Genomic DNA, 22,502 nt, shown 5'->3' with positions numbered 1-22,502 from the left:
TGAACACCCCGGCTGAGCCGGGACTATAATCCATGACCCACTGAGTGGCGTTTCTGACAGGACTGGATCTTCCTTACAACGCCCGCTACGACCAACTCTTATTCACTCTCTCACGACTCTTGATATTTATTCCCCGATTCGCAGTATACCATGGGAGGAGCCGCCTTAGTTTCCGATTTCAATTTTCAACTCTCATCTGCCATTTGTCTCGCATTTCTTCATTGGATGTTGTTGGGATCTACAATGGATTCACACTATCTCGGCATTTATGTATACATCATCTATGATATAGTAGACTTTGTACATGTTTCAAAATATTCAGTGTTGAAGACGATTACTCTGTTACAAAAAACCTTTTCCTCCACCTTCAAGACTAGATGCCAGGGTAGCTATGGTCTCGAATGTCCCTGTAGTGTGTTGTGGCATCAGGCCAGGAAGTGTGAAGAAACACCAGTAGAGGTGAAATTATGTTGCCTCGGGCATCCATAAAGCATCAAGATGACATAATCTACCAATTAAACCTAATGTGGACTAGTTTCGAAATTCACCAGTCACGGGTTCTCCGCAGCCCCACAACAAATCCAAGTGCATTTTTTTTCTTAACTCCAGCACTTGAATCCGGTGCACCTCACCTCGGTCTGAGTATCCATCAATTTACTTGAGTGACTGGAATGTTTCTGGGGGACACAGACTGGCGTTAAGAGTCTGATCCCTCATCCCTGTAACACAAATTGAAAATTTGCTCCATCAAGCGGTCGTGTGCTTGACTTCTGTCCCTGTCTTCACTCCATCAAGAGCTGTCCCTCTGCAATCACCGGAGGTCCAATCCGACAGATGTCCATAACACAGCAGTCTTCCTTACTGCTTTCTCAATAACGCATTCCTTTAAATCTCGGCCATGGTGTCTGTTGCCACTGCTCCTCTCTCACCGGCCCTTACAGCCACACCTTCCATCCATCACCCAAAGATGATTGCGATGTCGTCTCCTATATCGATCCTCAAGTCTTCCAAACCCGTTGGAATCAAACGAAAGATGGATGACACCGACATGGACTTCTCTCCATCGGCCCCGGATGACCTCCCCAAGCATCTCGATAAGCGCCCGCGCGTCACCTTCGATGACAAAAATACGGTCCGCACATTCTCGGTTCCCTCCGACGACCCGTTCACAGTTACAGATGGCAAGAGCGTTGCAGTTGTTCGTGAAGAAGTGCGTCGGGCCATTCATCGCCATGTCACAGCCGGGGATAGCGAGGCCTATGACCAAATCAAGGAGATCTTTGTTGCCGACCCCAAAAAAGCGGACACTGGCATGCAGTCATGGAACCTCCCGACACACGCATCCCTGAAGAACCATTTGATGGGCCTTCTCTCACACATCGCTTCCTTGGACCGCAACTGCAGCGGTTTGGTAAATGCCGTTCTCGACAGCGAGTGGCTGGGTCGCGATGAGGCTTATGTGAAACTTTTCATCCGTTTTCTGGGCAATCTCGCCGCGGCACAGGGAACATATCTCGGCCAGGTCTTTCGCATGTTGACTTCGAAACTGACCGGCGTCTCATATGGAACTGGCCGACTTCCTGGCTACCCCGTTGTCCAGCCCTCTGAGATCTACACACGTATCCATATGGCCCTGCGCCATGTGATGCGGCTCATCCCCGCTGGCAGTGGAGCCCTGTCACCTATCCTATCTCACCAATTTCCTCCCCACCCCGACCCTGCCAAGTGCTTCCTCGCCTACACCCGCAACCTCATCAAAATCATCTCATACGCCCCGGAGCTTCAGTCCGACATCCTTGCCCTCATCACCGAGAGACTGGTCAAGATTGATGTGCAGATACAAGTGGATTTAGAAGATGTTGAGGACGAATTCGGAGAGGAATTTCTTCTGGAAACTCCTAACCCAGACGAAGAGCTGGACGATGAGGATGAGGATCTCAGTGATGACGACGAGGCCGACGAACGTGGCCAGTTGATCAAGTCAAACATCCAAAAAGTGGACGGGATGCTTGATATTCTCTTTGAATTCTACTCGGACCCCTTCACCACGGGAACTGCCGCCGACAAAGAAAACACACTGTCACTCCTGATCAGCCACTTCCGATCCATCATTCTTCCAACTTACAAGTCCCGACACTCTCAGTTCCTTCTCTTCCATTTCTCTCAGCTGTCTCCTGAGCTCGTAGAGCTATTCGCCACGGAATGTATGGATATCATCAGCAGCAAATCTCAGCCAGGGCTTATGCGTCAGTCCGCTGCCGCCTATCTGGCCAGCTACGTTGCCCGTGGTGCCCACATCTCTGGCGACGTTGTGCGTGATGTCTTCGACCTCCTGCTTACACACCTGGACAACCTACAAGCGGATTATGAAGCTGGCTGCCGCGGTCCAGATCTTCGTCGCTACGCTCCTTACTACTCCACCACTCAGGCCGTGCTCTACATTTTCTGTTTCCGCTGGCGTGATTTAACTACTGCGGCCATCGATGGTGACAGCATAGATCAGATTGATGAGCTCGAGCCCAGCCAAATTACCTTCCCCCCCAATGTGAAGGAGTACCTTCACAAGTCGATCTACTCGCGACTGAACCCGCTCAAGATTTGCTCCCCTGGCATCGTGACCCAATTTGCACGGATTGCCCACCACTTCCAGCTGCTTTACGTCTACCCTCTCCTGGAGACCAACAAGCGTCTTCGCGTTACTTCTTTCCGCAGCATTGGCGGTCTAGTCGGCCGTGAAATCCGCGCTAGTGACCACCTTGGCCACCAACTAGACGCTTACTTTCCCTTCGATCCATACCACCTTCCCCGCAGCCGACGCTGGTTGGAGGGTGACTATGTCGAGTGGCGCGGTGTGCCAGGTCTGGACGATGACGACGACTCAGATAGCGAAGCTGACGAGGATGAGGACGAGGATGACGATGTCACAGCGACCGACGAGGAGTGAAACTATCCTTTGCTATCAACATGAACTGCATGTTTTCTATCTGCACAAAATCTGCCGCCAGATCTAGATCTATTTGGCCTTACTTTTCGTTCTTTCAGCGTGGCGTTTGGGATTTCGTTCTGAAAATTTCTGTTACAAAAGTTCGCGATACCATTTCATTGCCTCCTGTCATCTCTCCGAGCGTGCATGGAACCTAATGGATCATATGATATGATTTGCTTGCACAACACGCTACCATAAGTCTAGCGCAAAAAGGAAAAATGGAAAAATGGAAAAATTTCATCATATTTCACTTCCAAGGTTTCTTGTAGTTTCAGATTCTACATCCCAGCACTATGGTATTGGGCTTTTTTGAAACAGCGCTACGACTTCTGTATAATGTTCAATGAATCAATGAGCCACGAAATGCTACTCACACGTGCAAGAACTTGGCTGCGCTGGTCACCAAACTCAAAAATACTTTGCCATATAAAATTCAATATTTTCTATGTCTCACACATTCTGGTTCCACAGCGAAAACCTAAAAACGAGGCTCTTCCAGGGAATATCCAATCGGCCAATCAAGGAGAAAGATATCAGCCTTACTCCAACCTAGAACCACCTTCAGCCAGTCAAAAGACTACTCCATTATTACGCACTGTCTAACAGTCACCACTCGACCGGTCATACATGACAATCGCGTCAACTTCCACATGCGGCAGTAACACAAGTACTACAGCGATGATTGCACTCTCTTCCAGACCCCAGAGGCTAAGGCTAGTATATCCCCGAAGGAGACATCACGCGCCAGTCTCACGATGGCTTATCGGCAACGACAAGATTTGAACCTTCAAGCGCGTGATATGGTTTGCGTAAAAGGCCGTTTGTCTCGCAGTTGTGCACCGGATGTCGGTATGAGATGAGATATCTTCATTTGGATATTCAATGTCACAACGCTAGGAGGCAAAGCGAATTGCATAGTCATCTTGGACCTTGAAATCCCACGGGCTGCTAATGGGGGGAGCAGAGGTGGTCTAGGCACGATGAAACAAGTCCAGATGGGTAGGGCTGAATGCATGCGTAGATCAGCTGAGACCTTCCACGCTACAAGATTGAGGTTCCCAGGCCCGCTTGGTGAGACATGGATGCTGTGTCTAGCCGAGAAACCAAGACGAGGGCTTGGAAGCCTTTATCGCTTATGGTGACATAAACCCGTTGAGATTGATACTCATACTCAATCTGCAACTATAATCTGCTTTCTCGGGTAGCAAACGCTCACCGTTCCGAGTGCTAGGTCGTTGGTATACATAAAGATCGTCAGCAGACATGCTCACATGGATATCTTTCATAACAAGAGAAATGGAAGATTCTCCATCGGGCAGCAATGAATTTTACCGTGCCTATCGAACCAAAAATGGATGAATCTATCCAGAACTACCCAATACGCCAAACTAGGAACCCAAGACGCCAAAAACACCATATAACCCGGGTAATCGGGTATGATATCCCAGTACCATGTCCATGTGTTTCGACCTCATTGGTTCAAACCCAGAATCAACACCGATCTATAGTATAAAACCGATATAGACCAGGGGCTTCACCGACACAATATAGCTCAAATGCTCTAAGTGAACAAGGCGATTTACACCCAAAAGCCAGATTACATCTGGGCACTCCTGGGCACTCCAACGCGGGTACAACGCAGACATGCACCGAACCAGTAGCAATTGACTAGACCCCGGACACAAAAAGAAAATCAGACTTTAGAGCCTGCATATGTCCGATCGATTCCGGGCCAGATGCTGCGTCATCCCGTTAGATGTGTATACAGGTCTCATTTGGACGTAGATGGGAGATTCCTTCTTTCCATTTCGCCGATGTACGAGTATGTCAGTGGGGCCAGGGGATGGATCGACCGATGTGAATGAAATTCAGGGGAGTGAATGGCCGGTATCGCCCTGTTCCCGTGCGAGTATAAAGGCAGTCTTGATTCCACAAGATGTGTGCTAGACTACTACCTTCAAATTGACGAGAGCAATCAACCTTGAAATTGCAGCGGAAACTTTGAGAATAAGGACGATATGTCTGACGAGAGGGTTCAGGTCGTTAACAAGTTCGTTTGACTGGCACTGACCCTTTGGTATTGGTACATGAGTGTGAGGGCTGATGATGGTATAGGCCCGTTGACACATCTTCGGAATCTACAATGCCCTGCAAGGCTTGTGGTGAATCGATTGAATCGACCAAACATATTTGTCCGAAATGCGGCAAGTACGCCCGATAGTATTTTTGTACGTACTTTTGGACTTTGGATTGGTAATGATACTTGAGTCGGGTCCTGACTTTGTGGTAGGGAATCTTGATCCAGACTGAATGGGTTGCGATTTCAATTGCAGGTGCTTTGGGCGTATAAAAGCGGCTGGGTGTTCTCCTTGAAGCCATGGGACGAAAGCATCTCTAATGGTGGGAGCCCTGGAGTCTGCAGTCATATTCGGTTGGCTGATTTATTACATATGGGGAGGCTTTCGTTGTGTTTACATTTATTCTTAGAGCCATGAATCTCACAGTGCGTCTCAAAAATGGTGTCACTACCTAAATACTATTTTTTTTCAATTTGAATGTCAATATCGACTAGTCTGTGTCAAGTAAGGCTTCGGCATATAACCAGTAGCGGTATTTTAGTTTCATTTTGTGTTATCTATCGCTCCTATTACACCATCATATTCGAGAAAGCAACCCAAATAAATGCAGATATACGGATTTTTATGTTTCGAACACCTCCAGCAATTGACTGGATGTTCTTAGCAATGAAGCTAGTAGCATAATCACCGAGATAGACAAAGGCATAACCTGCCGACTCCGATGGCTGTCCCAGAAGACCAGCCGAATTGAAATCCAGAAGAGTCTGATTCAATCCCTCAGACTCAGTATTCACGGGCGCCACCAAGGCGGGTCAAGCATACTTCAGTTTCGAATACTGGTATTCATAGGTCACCTTATGCGAGTCGCATTGAAAGGCAGGCAGTGAAACGGAAATCCACGACGACCCTTGTAGCCCCAATACACACAGCAAAGCCAGACAGGGGACAGACGGCCGCCAAAGAAGTCCATTGTTCCTCCGCCTACAACACCTTTAAATCCTTAGAAATCATCTTGGTCTTTTCTCAGGAACGAACTTCTAAGGATGAAGGTTAGGCAACACACCTACAGATCTATTTGCGAAGCAATTTAAGACGGGAAGCTAAATTAGAAGCCTAACCATCAAATGCGGTTGCCTTCTCTAAAGTTCGCATTTGCCTTGGGTGAATCCTTTGGATTTAGATCTAGACTGGGCATGAAAAGTGGCAAGCACGCGAACACCAATCTCAACTATGACCACAATGCCCTCGAACCAGGGGTCATGATATTATGCAGTGCATAGAGATTTACATGAAGACCTATTGGAGGTGACATACTACACCACCTCTCTCCCATAGTAGACCTTCTTCCACACGTGCACTAAGTGATTCCTTTCTATACGTTCTACATTTCCATGGTCGTTTATCTAGGTATAGAAGGTAAAATAAACGGCGTGTCTAAACTAAAACCTAGTAAGTAGCAAGGTTGCTAAACAAACGTAATATTGGTGAGCTTCCATGTGTCGCTTTCTCGCATGCACAACCTATTGAAAGATATCAAATACCAACACATGAAATGAGACAGTTCCATAATGGACAGGTGGAGATTAACTAGAAGCCTCGGCAGAAAAGTTAAACCCTAGCAGTCAGTCCAGTGCCCAGATTTGGAAATATTAAAGTTTCAAACGCAATGTTGACGAAGTTTTCAGTGGGGAGTTCAGACTGTGCCTTGATTTAATCTCTTGGCAGACCCAATCTCCCCGAATATCAAGGACATCAATCCAGCAAACCTACAGTCCCACATGCGCTTTGGCGCAAGGTACCCATGACATCACGCTGGGATTCGGGAAGAACTTTTTGACGTCGACGTAAAGCATGTGGAGACAGGTTTGGCGGGTGCGGATCTGCCGATCGGCCAAGAGAGCTTGCACGAAGTCCAACATTCCTGGGCCGCTGGGCCAGCCAATGGGAGTTTAGCTACCCGAGTTGGCTTGAGCGAGGATTAAGCTCGGGAATTATGCGCTTATAAAAGAAGTCTACATATACGAGGTGCACTCACGTAGCACAGATTTCAACGGCCAAAGCGTACATACAGAAAATTCAAATCTTCTTTATTTGATACAAGAATCGACTGAGCCAAAATGAATGTGCAATATGGATGAAGTTGTGCACCAGGCACAAAACGACGCTGATGCTGATGGAGCGCTAACCCAGACTCTCGACACAAAACATGCAATCTATAAAGACAAGGAAGAAGTAAAAAGGAAGGGAATCACCGATCGAAAATGGCCTTCATGTCCGCGCATGCGTCACGATAGAGAACGTCTACGCTGACCTGGTCGCGGAATGGATTGGGCGATTTATCCCAGGCGTGTCGGGCCTTCTCAATCATCATCGCACGGACACGCTTTCCAAGGCCCTCTAGGCGACGGACGAAAACCTGACCCTCTTTCATGAGCATATCCCATTCACAGATAAACAGGAAGACGTCACGTGGCAAGGCTTCGTCCAGCATACGATCGGAGGCGCGTACGGGCGATGCAAATGGGGAGGCCAGATCTTCTAGATTGGGGATATACGACGCATCAAACAGATCGGTGAAAAAGGATGGGAGAGTCTTATCCGGCATGAGACTCATCATCCGGCGATGGTCACGGGACTCCATGAAATCCAGAATAGGATACCAACTGAACAGGGCCACAATATTGAGCTCATTCGTCTGGTCTACCAATCTTTGGGTCGATTCCGCCCGGCCAAAGGATTCTTTGATCTCGGTGGAGAGTCGCTCGCGGAGTCGCAGCGGCACGGTAACGGCCAGATTACCGCCTGCCGAGAACCCGCTTAGGGCCACGCGGCTCACGTCCAATCCCAGATCGGCAGCATGGGTGGCTAAATATAGCAATGCGTCGACTCCGTCGTCGACTGCCGCCGGGAAAGGGTGTTCTGGCGCCCGTCGATAACTCACACTGGCCACGACTGCCCCAACTTCTTGTACTATGGCGGCGGCCCAACGGGAATCATCGGTAGCGCAGCCGAGAGTAAATCCTCCGCCATGAAAATTGACCGTAACGGGAAATCGGTGACCTTGTCGGCGTTTTTCTTCGTAGTCTGGTGGGCAATAGAAATGGATGACGACGGAGTGGGAGTGAGCGTCAGATTCGACGATGCGGGTAAAGCGAGGTTTTGGGACACGTGGTGGAGCGACATCGTGAAAGAACATTCCAATTCGCATCAGGAACCGCCAAAAGACGGCCTGGACAAGCAGCCAGCCACGGGACGAAGCCATGATGGAGGGAATGGGGAAGAAATGAGAGAATGGCGCTATCGGTCAATTCTCTAGGCTCCGGTGATCATACGATAAGGGGTCAATATGGGAAAAATGATAATCGGAGGCACATGGTCTGGTTCCAGTGGTTAAGCAGGTAAGGAATGACAGGAAGCGACAGCGTGAGATTGAGTGAAAGGAGGAAGTGCCGAGACCCAAACCGCGGTTGTGGCGAAAGTAGAGATAACCGATAAAAAAAAAAAGTACACTGTACACTCTGTACAAGACTTGGCGTGCGGTGATCGGCTTCTATACCATCCAAAGGAAAAGGAAGAGGATCTAAAAAATAACACAGTAGACCAGCATCATCATAGCATACCAGAGCGGGGAGATTCTTGATTATTGACCTAGTTGAGTCGAATCCGGAATCCGGCCTGTGATGATGTCATGTTTGGACCCTCATGGAGCGAGGCGTTCTTATTACCCTTCTTCTCCTAACTATCCCCTGAAGACCCTTAAAACCATTTGATTTCTATTTAATGCACCGGGTCCACGCGGCATTGTCTTGTTGATAAGGTTCAATTGACCGGTTTGATTCGGTATCGCTGCACCAACGGATCGTCCAGTTCCCCCCTCCTTGTTCCGGGCTTACCTCTTCCCCCCCCCCCCACATCTGGAACTCGGTCCATTAATATACTTCTTCCCGTCAAATTCCTAGCTTTTTCCTCATCCATTCACCCCTTTGCTCACATCTCCTACCATGTCGATCAAACGGGCCCTTTCCAAGGCCATTCGAGGGCCATTCGGAGAGCATGACGAAGAGAATCCCGGCTCCAATACTCGTCTTCCGCATATGCCCAGAATCTCACTCTCCCGTGATGAGGGCTCGCCCACTGCCTCTCCTCGCCGCAGCATTCTGGGCAATTTCTTCCGCGACCGCGACTATGTTTCATCCTCCGAGGACTTTTCTGATGATTCCTCTTCCGGAGCCTTGAGTAAGAATCAACAAAAGCGATTGGTACGCGAGCAGCGACGTACAGAACGTAGTCGTCTCAGTGAGGAAGCTTTCTCAGAGTCGGATCACCGCCGCAAAGAAGAGGAAATTGCCAAGGCTGCTGCGGAGGAGACACCAGAGATGAAGGCTCGATATGGCGAGTTACCTTTGATGCAGTCGCAGGATCGACTGCGGGAAGCGCGCACCCCACTCGATGATATTACCGCGGAAATGGTCGGCCAGCAGATCTACTTCACGGCCCGACTGCACGTAGTGCGCCGCATGAGCGCCAAGCTGGTCTTCTTGGTGTTCCGCCAGCAGCTGAGCACCTTCCAGGGTGTCCTGCATGAGCGCGCGGGAATCTCTTCGGTGGCAATGGTGCAATGGGCGGAGCACCTGCGTGTGGGTTCGTTCCTCCGGGTTCGCGGCACGCTCCAGAAGCCCGAAGTTCCCGTTCTTGGCTGTAGCATTCACGATGTTGAGCTGGCTATTGATTCTGTGCACTTGCTCGTCAAGCGCGAGGAGCCGGTGCCTTTCAGTGTTTACGAGGCGGAGATTCGGACCAATGAGGAGGACAAGGTGGAGGGTCGTCGCAGTCATATCCCTGACCGAACACGTCTGAGCAATCGTCTGCTTGATCTGCGGACAGCCACTTCGCAGGGTATCTTCCGCCTCCAGTCGGCCACCTGCAACCTCTTCCGCAGTGCCCTAGATGACCAAGGGTTCATCGAGATCCACACCCCAAAGCTCCAGGGCGCTGCCACCGAATCTGGCGCCAGTGTGTTCCAGGTCAATTACTTTAACCGCCCCGCATTCTTGGCCCAGTCTCCCCAGCTGGCGAAGCAGATGGCCATTGCGGCTGACTTTGGTCGTGTCTATGAGATTGGTGCCGTCTTCCGTGCGGAGAATTCCAATACCCACCGCCACTTGACTGAATACACCGGTCTCGATATTGAAATGGCCATTGAAGAGCACTACCACGAGATGCTCGAGACCATTGATGCAACCATTAAGAATATTCTGAAGGGTATCTACACTAAATTCCGCCGAGAGATCGACGTCGTCAAGCATCAATTCCCCTCTGAGGACGTCAAGTGGCTGGAGACGACTCCTGTTATTCGCTTCTCGGATGGCATCAAGATGCTTAATGAGTCAGGGTGGCGTGATGAGGAGGGCAACGAGTTGCCTTTGGACGAGGACCTGGCGACTCGTGACGAGATTCGCCTCGGTCAGTTGGTCAAGGAGAAATATGACACTGATTATTACATCCTTGACAAGTTCCCTCGTGGTGCTCGTCCCTTCTATACTATGCCTGACCCAGAAGACGACAAGTACACAAACTCGTTTGACATGTTCGTCCGCGGACAGGAGATCGTGTCTGGTGGTCAGCGTATCCACGATCCTCACATGCTTGAGGAAAACATGCGCGGTGTGGGAATCAACCCAGATGATATGGAGGAGTATCTCGAAGCATTCCGCTGGGGTGCTCCGCCTCACGCTGGTGCAGGTGTTGGCCTGGAGCGTTTACTGATGCTCATCCTTCAGGTGGGTAACATCCGACTCACCTCGATGTTCCACCGCGACCCGAAGAGTCTGCCCGCCAAGGCACCAGTCCAGACGCTTCGTCACCCCGAAGCATCGACCACTGAACCGGTGTGGCTGAAAGAACACCACCGCCGCATTGCCCAGAACGCAGATGAGCTGCCGCCCTTGGAGAAGATTGTTGCAAACTATGGTGACGCAACCTCTACATCCTGGTTTGATGACCGATACAAGATTTGGCGTGATATGAGCACTGGTGCCGCCGTTGCCTATGTGCCCAGCTCCAGCAACTTCGTGATCGTCCCCGGTAACCCGGCATGTGATCCCAGCCAGTACACTCGTACCATCACACAGTTCCTCCAGTGGCTGCGTCGTGACACCAAATACAAGCCTGTCTGGATCCTCTGCTCTCCTGAGGTTGAGACCATCCTTGGCGAGCGATTAGGCTGGCGCAGTCTGTCCTGTATCGCTGAGGAGCGAGTTGACCCCCAGCGCAACCAGGCCGCTTCCGACGGAGAGATTGCCCGCAAGCTGCGTCGTGCCGAAACTGAGGGCATCAAGGTGGTCGGATTCAATCAGGGCGAGCTACCCGAAGAAGAGGTGCGCAACAAGATTGATGCCCGTATTAGCGAGTGGCTTGCAAACCGCAAGGGCACTCAGGTCCACTTGTCAGAAATCCGGCCATGGTGTGATTCGGAACACCGCTGGTACTTCTATGCTCAGGACAGGGCCGGCAACATCTGTGCTTTCGTTGCGCTAGTCATGATCTCTCCCTCCCACGGCATGCAGGTCAAGTACAGCTTGGACTTCCCTGGCTCACCTAATGGTGTCATTGAGTATATCGTTACCCATGCCATCCAGACCGCCGCCAAGACCGGTGTCAAGGGTCTCACCTTCGGTGCTGGTGCTACCGCCCGCCTTACTCCAGGTCACAATCTGCACGGTGCCAAGATCAAGATGCTGGAGCACACTTACGAAGCTCTTGCTAAGCAATTCCACCTGGTGCGAAAGAGTGAGTTCCGTGCTAAGCTCGGTGCCACTGAGGATCCTCTCTACATCTCTTACCCCGCACACGGCCTTGGCTCCAAGGGTATTCGTGCTATCCTGAACTTCTTTGAGGATTAAGCTGTCTAGTGTCCTCTCTCTTGGATGCTATCTACGAGGAGTACGATCTTATGGTTAACATTTATGAACGGAAATAAGTTTGACTAGATTTGGGATACATGGATAATCTCCCTTTATTGAGATCTCAATGAAGAGTTGAAGACGGCATAGATTAAAGCGCAATATTGGGGCTTTTGATTTGCTTATCAGATCTCTTCAGTTTATTTGCTTTTTGTTTTTTGGCGCATCTTGTTTTTTGCACAATGCCTGCTCAAGTATATCCCCTCCTGTACTTTTTCACCGCATGTATTCCCCCAGTTACTTATTTGATGTCCATTGAAATGCAATACGCATCTACTATAAATTTTTTCATATTCCACGTAAAGTTGACGCCTTCCAATCGAGTCCAGTCCCTACGTATATATGCATTACCAATAATAGCAAAACAACGAGTCATGTCCCTCCGACGGGCATGAATAGATAGTGAAACAAGCCCATCCAAGGTATCCTCCAAGGCTTACTGGTCCTTCTTTTCCTCCTCTTCCTCACCCTTTTCCCTCTCGACCCTCACCCCCTCAAGAACCCTCCCAATCTCCTCGCCGACCCACTTCGCCACAAACCCAGCCACAACAGCAACGACGACAATCCAAGCCGCAGTTCGAACAAGCGACCTAGGAAAAACATTCCACAAAAACGGATCCAGAATGAGATCCACAGAAACAGGCGGTACAGTCTTCATCAACGACTCATCATGACTGAAATAGTCTGCCGCAGCTTGGATCCGCAAAAATAGCACCGAGTCTGTTGTTAAAGCTGCAGCTGGCGAGGGATCACTGCCGGTACGGCCAGACGCACGACGCGGAATGGCGTTTGCCTGGAGATCCGTGTCCAGCGCTGCGAGGCGGGCAGTGGAAAAGATGCTTAGTGATGAGAAGAGGGATTTGTCCTCGATGATTGCAGTGAGGGAATGAGTTGTCAGTATGAATGATGTCGGTTGCTATATGGAGTTAGTCATGTTTCTCAATCTTTTCATTCAGAGTCCACGGACTTCGATTCATCGAATATCATTTGCATACTTGATATAAAACGAACCAAATTGATACACCGAACTTTTAATCTTGAAGGACTGGAGTGGTTCTTACCGTAGCTAACCAACAAACTCGCGCCTCATACCGCTGCCCAGGTTTTAGATTCTCAAGAAAGAACCACGAGTCCACACCCTCTGGAGCTTCGGTACTAGGAAATGAAGCATTGAGTCGTGTTCGCACGACATGGTTCCCTGGCGAAAGCCGTTCTAGACCGAGGTCATCTAGATCTGGCTCTTCTGACGGTAGTGTGGCTGCTGGTGGGGCGATGAAGATGGTTTTTTCCACGTTTGCATGGACAATGTTTGTGAGGGAGAGGAGTATAATTCCTAGGACAGTGGTGATGGTGTGGTACATGATGATCAAGGATGAGATGAATCACCTTCCAAGGTTGGAAATTGAATCTTTATTGGAATGTGCTGGGCGATTCTGTTTTAATGTCCAGATGTGGCTCAAGATTTCCAATTTTGAGTTAGAAAAGGTTTATTCACGCGTCATTTTTGCATTGTGCCACTTCGGGGTGTGTCGTGATAGCTGAAGATATATATTATGAACGGGATGTAGTTGGTTCGTGTTTATTGGGTCGAGTGTGGCGTAGGCGGTGAGAGCTCTCAGTGAACGTGGATTGGTCTTGGAAGACGGATACTGTTTTGGGCAAATTATTCTGCAGGGTAAGGGGTACAAGTAGATTATTGACAATTGATTTTAATGCGTATGTGCAGGAGATATGTGCATCTCAACTACCTAGGACTAGGCGTCAGAGCTGGCCGATGTGTCCAAAACCCATCTCAGAAGCTTTTCGCCATTTTCCTCGATAGCCTCGTACGTCCTCCAACCGCACTTCCGGAGAACATTTGCACTCGGTATATTAGTCGCAAGGGTCACAGCCCGGATACTGTAGAGATCCTGTCTTGATCCAAGAGGGATAGAGTGGGTTTGGTGACCCAAGTCAATTAGCCGTTTCCATTCTCTCTGAAACCCAACAGCAGCCTCGGTAGCATATCCTTTCCCCCAGGTATTCGGCAAGAACATATATCCAAAGCTGGGTAGTGGAGATATTGGTAGGGAATCTAAGCCAGTCAGGCCACATACACCGATGATAGCGCTGCTATCTTCCGAAGATGAATTGGGCGAAAGTTCATCCGGTTGATTATCCTTATCGGCCCGGAGAGTGATGACGAAGTTGAAATTGCGTCGTGGGATCTCAGTATCGTCTATGTATCTTTGCATCCACTCACGCGTTTGTTGTATAGAACTGTCTATATGGACTTGGCTGGTCCATTGCATGACCTCTGAGGTTGTACGAAGCTTGTATAGAGATTGGAGATCGGTCCATTGGAACGGTCGCAGAGTTAGCCGAGGGGTATTGATTGGTTGTGTTTTGGAATACGGCGGAAGTAGATCTTGAAGTGAGATTTCCATGTTGTCGAGTGGACAGAGCATCAAGATAGGTGTTGCTGACCCCCGACGCGATAATCTAACATACACCGCCGATTATTATTCTGCTGGCAGTTCATATCTCCTCCAAATCAAAAGCCGAGGAAAAGGGAGTCAATAAACTAGAATGGAAGGCGGTAAGGATCAATATGTTTTGCTGTCATAACATGCAAGACAAGCGGAAATTAATCACACTTGACCATTGGAGTCACACAAGCAGTGCGTTGCATTTAAGCATCCTTTCACATATTCATGCCTGCAGTCCGGAAATGTTGTGCCCAACGCAATACTGGACATGACAGCTCCGATCCGAGGCGTGATGACCTAATGACGGTCAGGGCCAGTCCACGTGATCCAGAACAGGCGGTGAACCTCACAGGGAGAGGGCGGGCCGTGGCCAATCAGCGGGCTTGACGCGACCCAACGACCGGATCAACAACGAACTCCCCCCCTGTTAACAGCACAGACGCCCTCACTCCACAACATTTCTGTTCTTCCTTCTTCTTGACTCGATCTCCATTCCTCCCATTCCTGGTGAGTTTGACCTCCTGTGAACCCGTTCACCCTTCCCCCTCCCCCTTTCCTCGGTTAATATGCCAAATTTATACTTTTGAGCTAACCCCTGAGTCGCCAGACCCGTGTTTGTTATTGGGTCACTTCTCCCCCTCCTTAATTTTTTGACGCCGTGAAAACACCATCAACACAATGAGAGAGATCATTAGTTTGAACAGTAAGTGGTGGAATTGATAGGATATTTCGAGATGGAATCGAATTTTCTGATGAAAATGACGCGCTGACTTGTTGATGTCCTATAGTCGGTCAGGCCGGTTGCCAGATCGCCAACTCCTGCTGGGAGGTAAAGATATCACGTCCATTGTGACCCGAATTTGCGGTGAACTGACTATAAAATTGTACAGCTGTACTGTCTGGAGCACGGCATCCAGGTACGTTGTAATTGCAATCTGATGGTGGCGCCCAATCTTGAATTGAGCGGCACGCCCCTTTTCCTGGGCGGAAAGCAAGCACCCGCGACTAACACTGGTGACAGCCCGATGGATACCTCACTGAAGAGCGCAAGAAGGCCGACCCCGACCACGGCTTCAGCACTTTCTTCTCCGAGACTGGTGTGTATACCAATTTTTCTACCTTCAAGAGAGGGGCCAGCCATGGCGCCCGAATCCCCGCTTTAAATACCTTGGCTAAGATGGTCTAACATTTTTATTATCATCCAACAGGTCAGGGCAAGTACGTTCCCCGTACTATCTACGCCGATCTTGAGCCCAATGTCGTCGATGAGGTCCGCACCGGTACCTACCGTTCGCTCTTCCACCCCGAGCAGATGATTACCGGAAAGGAGGATGCCTCCAACAACTACGCCCGTGGTCACTACACCGTTGGAAAGGAGATGATTGATCAGGTTCTGGACAAGGTCCGCCGTGTGGCCGACTCCTGCGCTGGTCTCCAAGGTTTCTTGGTCTTCCACTCCTTCGGTGGTGGTACCGGTTCCGGTTTCGGTGCTCTCCTGATGGAGCGTCTGTCCGTCGACTACGGCAAGAAGTCCAAGCTCGAGTTCTGTGTCTACCCTGCTCCCCAGAACGCCACCTCCGTTGTTGAGCCCTACAACTCCATCCTCACTACCCACACCACTCTGGAGCACTCCGACTGTTCCTTCATGGTTGACAACGAGGCCATCTACGATATCTGCCGCCGCAACCTCGGCATTGAGCGCCCCAGCTACGAGAACCTGAACCGTTTGATCGCTCAGGTTGTCTCCTCCATCACTGCTTCGCTCCGTTTCGACGGTTCCCTCAACGTCGACCTGAACGAGTTCCAGACCAACTTGGTCCCCTACCCCCGTATTCACTTCCCTCTGGTCGCCTATTCGCCCGTTATCTCTGCCGCCAAGGCTGGCCACGAGGCCAACAACGTTACTGATATCACCAGCAACTGCTTCGAGCCCAACAACCAGATGGTCAAGTGTGACCCCCGTAACGGAAAGTACATGGCTACTTGCTTGCTGTACCGTGGTGATGTCGTCCCCAAGGATGCTCACGCCGCTGTTGCCAACCTTAAGACCAAGCGCACCATCCAATTCGTCGACTGGTGCCCTACCGGTTTCAAGCTTGGTATCTGCTACCAGCCCCCCCAGCAGGTCCCCAACGGTGACCTTGCCAACCTCAGCCGCGCTGTGTAAGTTCCAATCAATTTCAGCCCAAAAGAATATTTGCTAATCTATCTCATGTAGCTGCATGCTGTCCAACACCACCGCCATCGCCGAGGCCTGGTCCGCTCTCGATCACAAGTTCGACCTCATGTACTCCAAGCGTGCCTTCGTTCACTGGTACGTTGGTGAGGGTATGGAGGAGGGTGAGTTCTCCGAGGCTCGTGAGGACTTGGCTGCGCTTGAGCGCGATTACGAGGAGGTTGCCAGCGACTCCATCGAGGGTGAGGAGGAGCTTGAGCCCGAGTACTAGATTAGGGATGCTATGTGACCGTATCAGAGGCATTGGACTGGTGCCATGCAGATCGTTTTGGCATATCAGCTCTTACCTTGGCAGATCGGCTTTCCTGAATCTACCGGGCTTTCTTTGCAAATACACAGGGAACATAGGTTTTACAGTCCGATGAATGTGTTTTCTGGCTTTGTTGTTCGATATACCTTTAATATCCCCGAAGCAGCGTGTTTTTCGCTCGTTTTAACCCTATTCTGGGATTCTACACAAATTGTAATTACAAAAAGCACCAAAAAAAAAAACCTGCCCCCTTTTCTTTAACTCCACGTCCTTTATTATTATGACCCGGTTTTGCTTACTGCCGGACTGCATAGGCCTGCCATCGTGGGGGCATATAGATGACAGGAACAACAACTTGTTTCTGAAGAACAACTGATTGCCTAGCTGAAGGATACCCACAAAGTGCGGAAATTTCCAACACAAACCACATAATTTCTTCTAGAGTATCTTTTCCAAAGATGTCTCACGATGTTCATCTGATAGATAATGGAGGAATGAGACCCTGAGCGGATGGAATGGGCGCTAAGCCAACTGACCGCCTTGGGGGTACCTTCTTACGACATCGACTCCAGCCACTCGGCGAACCCCCATTCCACCACTGGAATACCCCGTCCTCTTGTTTTAGAGCTTTAGCATCGATCTACCTCGCCTGGTACCGCTGCCTTGAAACTACAGAATCTGCGCCTCGACCTATGCTCGTGTCAACTTCCGACTAAGCAGACGGCACCCGTTTCCCCAACTTGTCCTCCCAGGCACCCTAACTATTCGGATCCCATCAACAAGGAGAGGGGGTCCGCTCCTCCACACTTAAAGCTATGGCTGAAACCGGTGAGTTCTTTCTTATGATTATGCCAACTTCAGTGCAGCAAATGCAATGAGACATTGGCGCAAGCCAAGAAGCCTACGGAGCTCCGCTTCCCGCAACGACCCCCCTCCCCTGTATACCCGAACACATTGATGCGCAATTCCGCGGAACTGACGGATGCAATTCTTTGTCAAAATAGCACAGCGACATCCAAACCTAAACCTCACGCCCGAGGAGAAGCGCGTCTTCTACCAGCTATTTCAGGCCGCTGACACGACCAACCTCGGCGTTATTACTGGCGAGATCGCGGTCCCATTCTTCGAGAAGACGCATCTTCCTGGCGGCGTCCTTGGAGAGGTATGATGAATATAAGGAGTGAACTGGCATAAGATTGGCGGGCTAACAACCCATCTGTATAGATCTGGCAGATTGCGGACAGAGAGAACAGGGGTCTCCTCACCCCGGCTGGATTTGGAGTTGTTCTTCGATTAATTGGACATGCTCAAGCTGGACGTACACTATCCGCTGAGCTAGCTTTGCAGCGTGAGTTTCCTTAGAACTTACTCGGTGCTTCGTCATTGTCCAGAAACCCTTTACTGACTGCCATCCAATAATAGCCGGCCCGCTTCCCCGATTCGATGGAATCTCAGTCGACACAACAGCCCCTGCACCGGAGCCGAGCCCTGCGAGCCCCCCACCTGGCGCATCTGGCCCCATTCGTGTCCCTCCGCTACAGCCCGATGATGTTAATAAGTTCGTTTCGCTCTTTGAGAAGTCCGAAGTCGTGAATGGAGTTATGTCAGGTATGTATACTCCCATAACTTGATATCAGAAGCGCTTTGCCCGAAACATTCGGCTCATAACAATCTAGGCGACATTGCCAAGCAAATATTCGAGCGAGCAAGACTGCCGAATGAGGTTCTGGGTCGTATATGGAATCTTTCTGACACACAGCAGCGCGGTGCTCTTGATTCCACGGAATTTGTCATTGCCATGCATCTTCTGACGTCGTTCAAGTCTGGTGTGTTGCGTGGTATCCCCCAGACTCTTCCGCCTGGTTTATACGAAGCTGCATCCCGTAGGGCCCCTCCTGCAAGGTCATCCTTTGGTGCTCGGCCCGAAGTTCCACCCGTACCTTCGATTCCCAGGCAATTTACTGGCTCCCAGCGCACTGCCAGCCCCATGAACAATGCTCCCGTTCCGCAGTTCGGAGGCCCACTTTCCGCTCAGACAACGGGTGGAGAGTGGCTCATTTCTCCACAGGAGAAGATGCACTTTGATGGAATATTCGAGACTGTTGATACCGCCAAGCGTGGAATGATCACAGGTGATCAAGCTGTTGGTTTCTTTATGAAGGCGCAACTACCAGAGGAGGTTTTGGCCCAAATCTGGGATCTTGCTGATATCGATGCCGACGGACAGTTGACGCGCGAGGAATTTGCCGTGGCTATGTATCTGGTGCGATTGCAGCGTGGCGGAAAGGAGCCTCTGCCGCAAGTGTTGCCTCCTGCTTTGATTCCGCCTAATATGCGACGCCAAGCCCCGGGGCCAGCTCCGATGGCCGCCCCTGCACCGCCTGCTCCTGCACCTGCACCTGCACCCATTCCACGATCTGCTGCGGATGACTTGTTCGGTTTGGATTCACCACCAGCGCCTGCTCCTGCCCAACTTCAGATGCCTCAGTCTACCGGTGGCTCTGGCGCATGGCATACACCTACTTCTCCCGCTTCTAGGGCTTCCCCGCCAACGACATCGACCACCTTCAAGCCATTCGTGCCGACATCTTCATTCGGCCAAAGTTTACAACCGCAGTCAACTGGGGCGTCTTCTGGACACCCGGGTTCGATTCGCTCCCCTCCACCGCCATCCGATGATTTGCTGGGCGATAACGACCCGGAGGAATCCCAGAAGCTGACACAGGAGACAACTGAGCTTGCAAACTTGTCAAACCAAATTGGAACACTGTCTAAGGAGATGCACAATGTCCAACAGAAGCGCACAACTGCTGAGCAGAACATGACCCAAAGTTCGCAGCAAAAGCGGGACTTTGAGACCCGGCTTGCACAAGCACGCACTATGTATGAACAGGAGCTGGCAAGCTTTAAGGCGCTAGAGGAGCGATTGAAGGCATCCAAGGCTGAGACTACCAAATTGTCTCAAGAGTACGCCCTGATTGAAGGGAGTCGTCAGGATTTGGCAACCCAGTACAACCAGATCTCGACCGCACTGGCTTCTGACCAACAGGAAAACGCTAGCTTGAAGGAAAAGATTCGCCAGGCGAATGCCGAGGTGGCGCAGCTCAAGCCAGCGCTTGAAAAGGCACGCTCCGATGCTCGTCAGCAGAAGGGACTAGTTGCAATCAACAAGAAGCAGCTAGCTACTGTGGAGGGTGAACGCGACAAGGCTCAGGCCGAAATTGACGATATTGCCAGAGAAACCCCACAGTATACTGAGGATGTGACACCCGCCAGCAGCGCTGCTGAGGTTGTTAGTCCTGCTGCTTCCACCACCAGCCAGAATACCAACCCCTTCTTCCGTCGAACTGCGACAGGTAACTCAAGCGATCGTGCTCGCTCTCCTGACTCTGCCAGTGACCAGCAGAAAGCCTTTGACAGTCTCTTTGGTCAAACCTTTGCCAGTCCCACGAATGCCGGCCCGCCGCCGACCTCTTTTCGTGCAGAGTCCCCGTTGGCAACAGCTAAGTCGCCCGTTACATCTAATGTGCCAACCCCATCTGCGTCTCCCGCTCCTGGGTCTGTCCCTGGATCCGTGCCGGGAGCTTTCCCCGAGCCCCCGCCCCCGAGCTTGTCCCGACAACTCACCCCAAACTTTTTGCCATTCAATGAGAATCAATCTGTGACCTCGTCCACCATGGTGTCTCCGCCGGCTAGCAGATTTGGCCAAGATACCTCCGGTTTTGGGACACCTTCTCAGGCTCCTACCAGTGAAGCTGGAGCTCCGTCAGTGACAGAGTCAAGTGACTATAGCCATCCAGCCGGTTCGACTGCCGAAGCCACCCCGGCACGTTCTCCATTCGAGGAGATGCCGCCAGCTACCGAGGCATCTACTACCGCTGCTGAACCATCTGCCACTTCTCCACTTAGCGCAGAGAGTCAGGAGCCACCCAAGGACCTGTCCTTCGATGAGCTGTTCGGCAGTAAGGCGCACAAGCGGTCTGAATCCCAGAAGGAGAATGACTTCGAGGAGGCTTTCGCATCTATGAAGCCCGCTGGTGGACCAGCTGTTGGACCAGCAACTGCTGCTGCCGCTACCTCGGAATTTCCTCCCATCCAGGAACTCCATCACGATGATGAAGAAGATGAGGACAGCTCGGACGATGAGGGCCCTTTAGGGTTTGATGACAACTTCACTCCTGTCGCGCCCACAGGTACTCAGAAGGAACAGCCCGCTGATTCGATCGACGCTGCTCAACTTGCAGCGTTCCCGTCTCCGGGAACTGCTGGGGTTTCGGGACAGCCCCCAGCTGCCGATGCTCAAACCAGCCCTCCCCAGTATGACAATGACACATCTAACGAGGCCCCTGAATTCAATGGCTTGCTGCCCACCCGATCTGATCCCACTGCCGCACCTGATGCTCCTCACTCTTTAGAATCCACGACTGGCGCACCGATCATTGACAATCACCCCCAGCGGGAAGAGGCTGCTCCAGCCTCAGTCCCAGCCCCAGCCCCAGACGCCAGCGCTGCCAGCGGTGTGAAGACAAACGCCCCTGACTTTGATGCTGCCTTTGCTGGCCTCAACCTGGCCCCTGCTCAGGAAGCAGAGGATGATGACGACGAGCCCGAAGCTCTAAACAAGAACACAGATTTTGACTTCTCCTTCGACTCTCCGTCTCACTCCAAGCATGAAGCCACATCCAGCACTGACGCCGGCAACACTGGCTCATCCGAATTCTTCTCATTTGACAACAACCTCCATGCGACCGCGCAGCCTACAGGATCCGCCAATGGAGGCGATGCTGCCAACCATGACTGGGATGCCCTTTTTGCCCCTCTGCAAAATGCGAAGCCTGCCTCTGAGGAAGGTACCAGCACTTTCGACCCTAAGAAGCCCGGCTGGGCTCTCAATACCGACACCGGCGAAGATGATCTGATTCTGCAGCGACTGACTGGTATGGGTTTCCCTCGTGACGACTCCCTCACAGCGTTGGAGAAGTTTGACTACAACCTTGACAAGGTAAGTTTGAATGAAACGTTTTGGCCCCAGATGATGAGACTAATTGATTTTAGGCCGCCGACTACTTGACGTCTAAGTAGCCCTTGATTCCGTCTCCACATTGCACATATCATTCCACACACATATCTCTCTTTTTGACATGATGCCTTTCTTTCCCAATGTCCCATTTTCCTTTTGTCATCTCCTTTCCCATCTTTTGCGATGTGACTGGGGGCTGGGTGGCGTCTTGCATTCCCGACTACCCATAATTTCCGTCTGTTCCAGCGTCATGTATATCATTCTTTCCGTTTCTGTCCTGCGCCATCGCTGAAAGGATTGGATCCTATTTCTTCGTTGACAGTGCCCATGGACGGACAAAACGGCGGACTGCTTGACATTCTGTTCAATGTACCTTTCCCCACAGTGTAGTGTAGTTTACGATTATCCTAATGCACTTTAGTCATGAGCTGTGTAGTATGAAGGATTGGTGTCCGTAAAATCATCCAATCGCGTTGGAAGTTGTTTTGTTCCGTAGTGGACC

The 22,502-nt window shown here is 50.8% G+C and overlaps 7 protein-coding genes across 7 annotated transcripts; 4 read left to right on the top strand and 3 right to left on the bottom strand.

Moving 5' to 3' along the window:
• Positions 1 to 898: 898 nt before the first annotated feature.
• Positions 899 to 2,944, top strand: N7484_006547 (rDNA-binding RNA polymerase I transcriptional factor; the record flags this gene model as incomplete). The annotated part of the gene is made up of 1 exon (XM_057116965.1): positions 899 to 2,944. One exon carries the CDS (start codon positions 899 to 901, stop codon positions 2,942 to 2,944), a length of 2,046 nt encoding a protein of 681 aa, XP_056972848.1.
• A 4,368-nt stretch (positions 2,945 to 7,312) lies between these two features.
• On the bottom strand, positions 7,313 to 8,326 carry N7484_006546 (alpha/beta hydrolase; the record flags this gene model as incomplete). The annotated part of the gene is made up of 1 exon (XM_057116964.1): positions 7,313 to 8,326. One exon carries the CDS (start codon positions 8,324 to 8,326, stop codon positions 7,313 to 7,315), a length of 1,014 nt encoding a protein of 337 aa, XP_056972847.1.
• Positions 8,327 to 9,065: 739 nt separating this feature from the next.
• Positions 9,066 to 11,966, top strand: erdS (aspartyl-tRNA synthetase, cytoplasmic; the record flags this gene model as incomplete). Its single annotated transcript, XM_057116963.1, has 1 exon — positions 9,066 to 11,966. One exon carries the CDS (start codon positions 9,066 to 9,068, stop codon positions 11,964 to 11,966), a length of 2,901 nt encoding a protein of 966 aa, XP_056972846.1.
• Positions 11,967 to 12,462: 496 nt separating this feature from the next.
• On the bottom strand, positions 12,463 to 13,387 carry N7484_006544 (uncharacterized protein; the record flags this gene model as incomplete). Its single annotated transcript, XM_057116962.1, has 2 exons — positions 12,463 to 12,942; positions 13,088 to 13,387. The coding sequence occupies 2 exons, from the start codon at positions 13,385 to 13,387 to the stop codon at positions 12,463 to 12,465; spliced, it is 780 nt and encodes a 259-aa protein (XP_056972845.1).
• Positions 13,388 to 13,780: 393 nt separating this feature from the next.
• Positions 13,781 to 14,452, bottom strand: N7484_006543 (GNAT family N-acetyltransferase; the record flags this gene model as incomplete). Its single annotated transcript, XM_057116961.1, has 1 exon — positions 13,781 to 14,452. The coding sequence occupies one exon, from the start codon at positions 14,450 to 14,452 to the stop codon at positions 13,781 to 13,783; it is 672 nt and encodes a 223-aa protein (XP_056972844.1).
• A 720-nt stretch (positions 14,453 to 15,172) lies between these two features.
• On the top strand, positions 15,173 to 16,941 carry N7484_006542 (tubulin alpha chain; the record flags this gene model as incomplete). Its single annotated transcript, XM_057116960.1, has 6 exons — positions 15,173 to 15,197; positions 15,283 to 15,323; positions 15,385 to 15,411; positions 15,516 to 15,591; positions 15,703 to 16,657; positions 16,713 to 16,941. The coding sequence occupies 6 exons, from the start codon at positions 15,173 to 15,175 to the stop codon at positions 16,939 to 16,941; spliced, it is 1,353 nt and encodes a 450-aa protein (XP_056972843.1).
• An 854-nt stretch (positions 16,942 to 17,795) lies between these two features.
• N7484_006541 (EF hand domain protein) lies at positions 17,796 to 22,062 on the top strand (the record flags this gene model as incomplete). Its single annotated transcript, XM_057116959.1, has 6 exons — positions 17,796 to 17,808; positions 17,985 to 18,142; positions 18,205 to 18,328; positions 18,403 to 18,588; positions 18,657 to 21,982; positions 22,036 to 22,062. The coding sequence occupies 6 exons, from the start codon at positions 17,796 to 17,798 to the stop codon at positions 22,060 to 22,062; spliced, it is 3,834 nt and encodes a 1,277-aa protein (XP_056972842.1).
• Between the last annotated feature and the right edge of the window lie 440 nt (positions 22,063 to 22,502).

The sequence above is a fragment of the Penicillium longicatenatum genome (genome assembly GCF_028827895.1).
Source record: "Penicillium longicatenatum strain IBT 33135 chromosome Unknown contig_3_segment0_segment0, whole genome shotgun sequence".
Classification (NCBI taxonomy): Eukaryota; Fungi; Ascomycota; class Eurotiomycetes; order Eurotiales; family Aspergillaceae; genus Penicillium; species Penicillium longicatenatum.
Note: the sequence above shows the minus strand (reverse complement) of the source record. Positions and strands in the feature narration are given on the sequence as shown.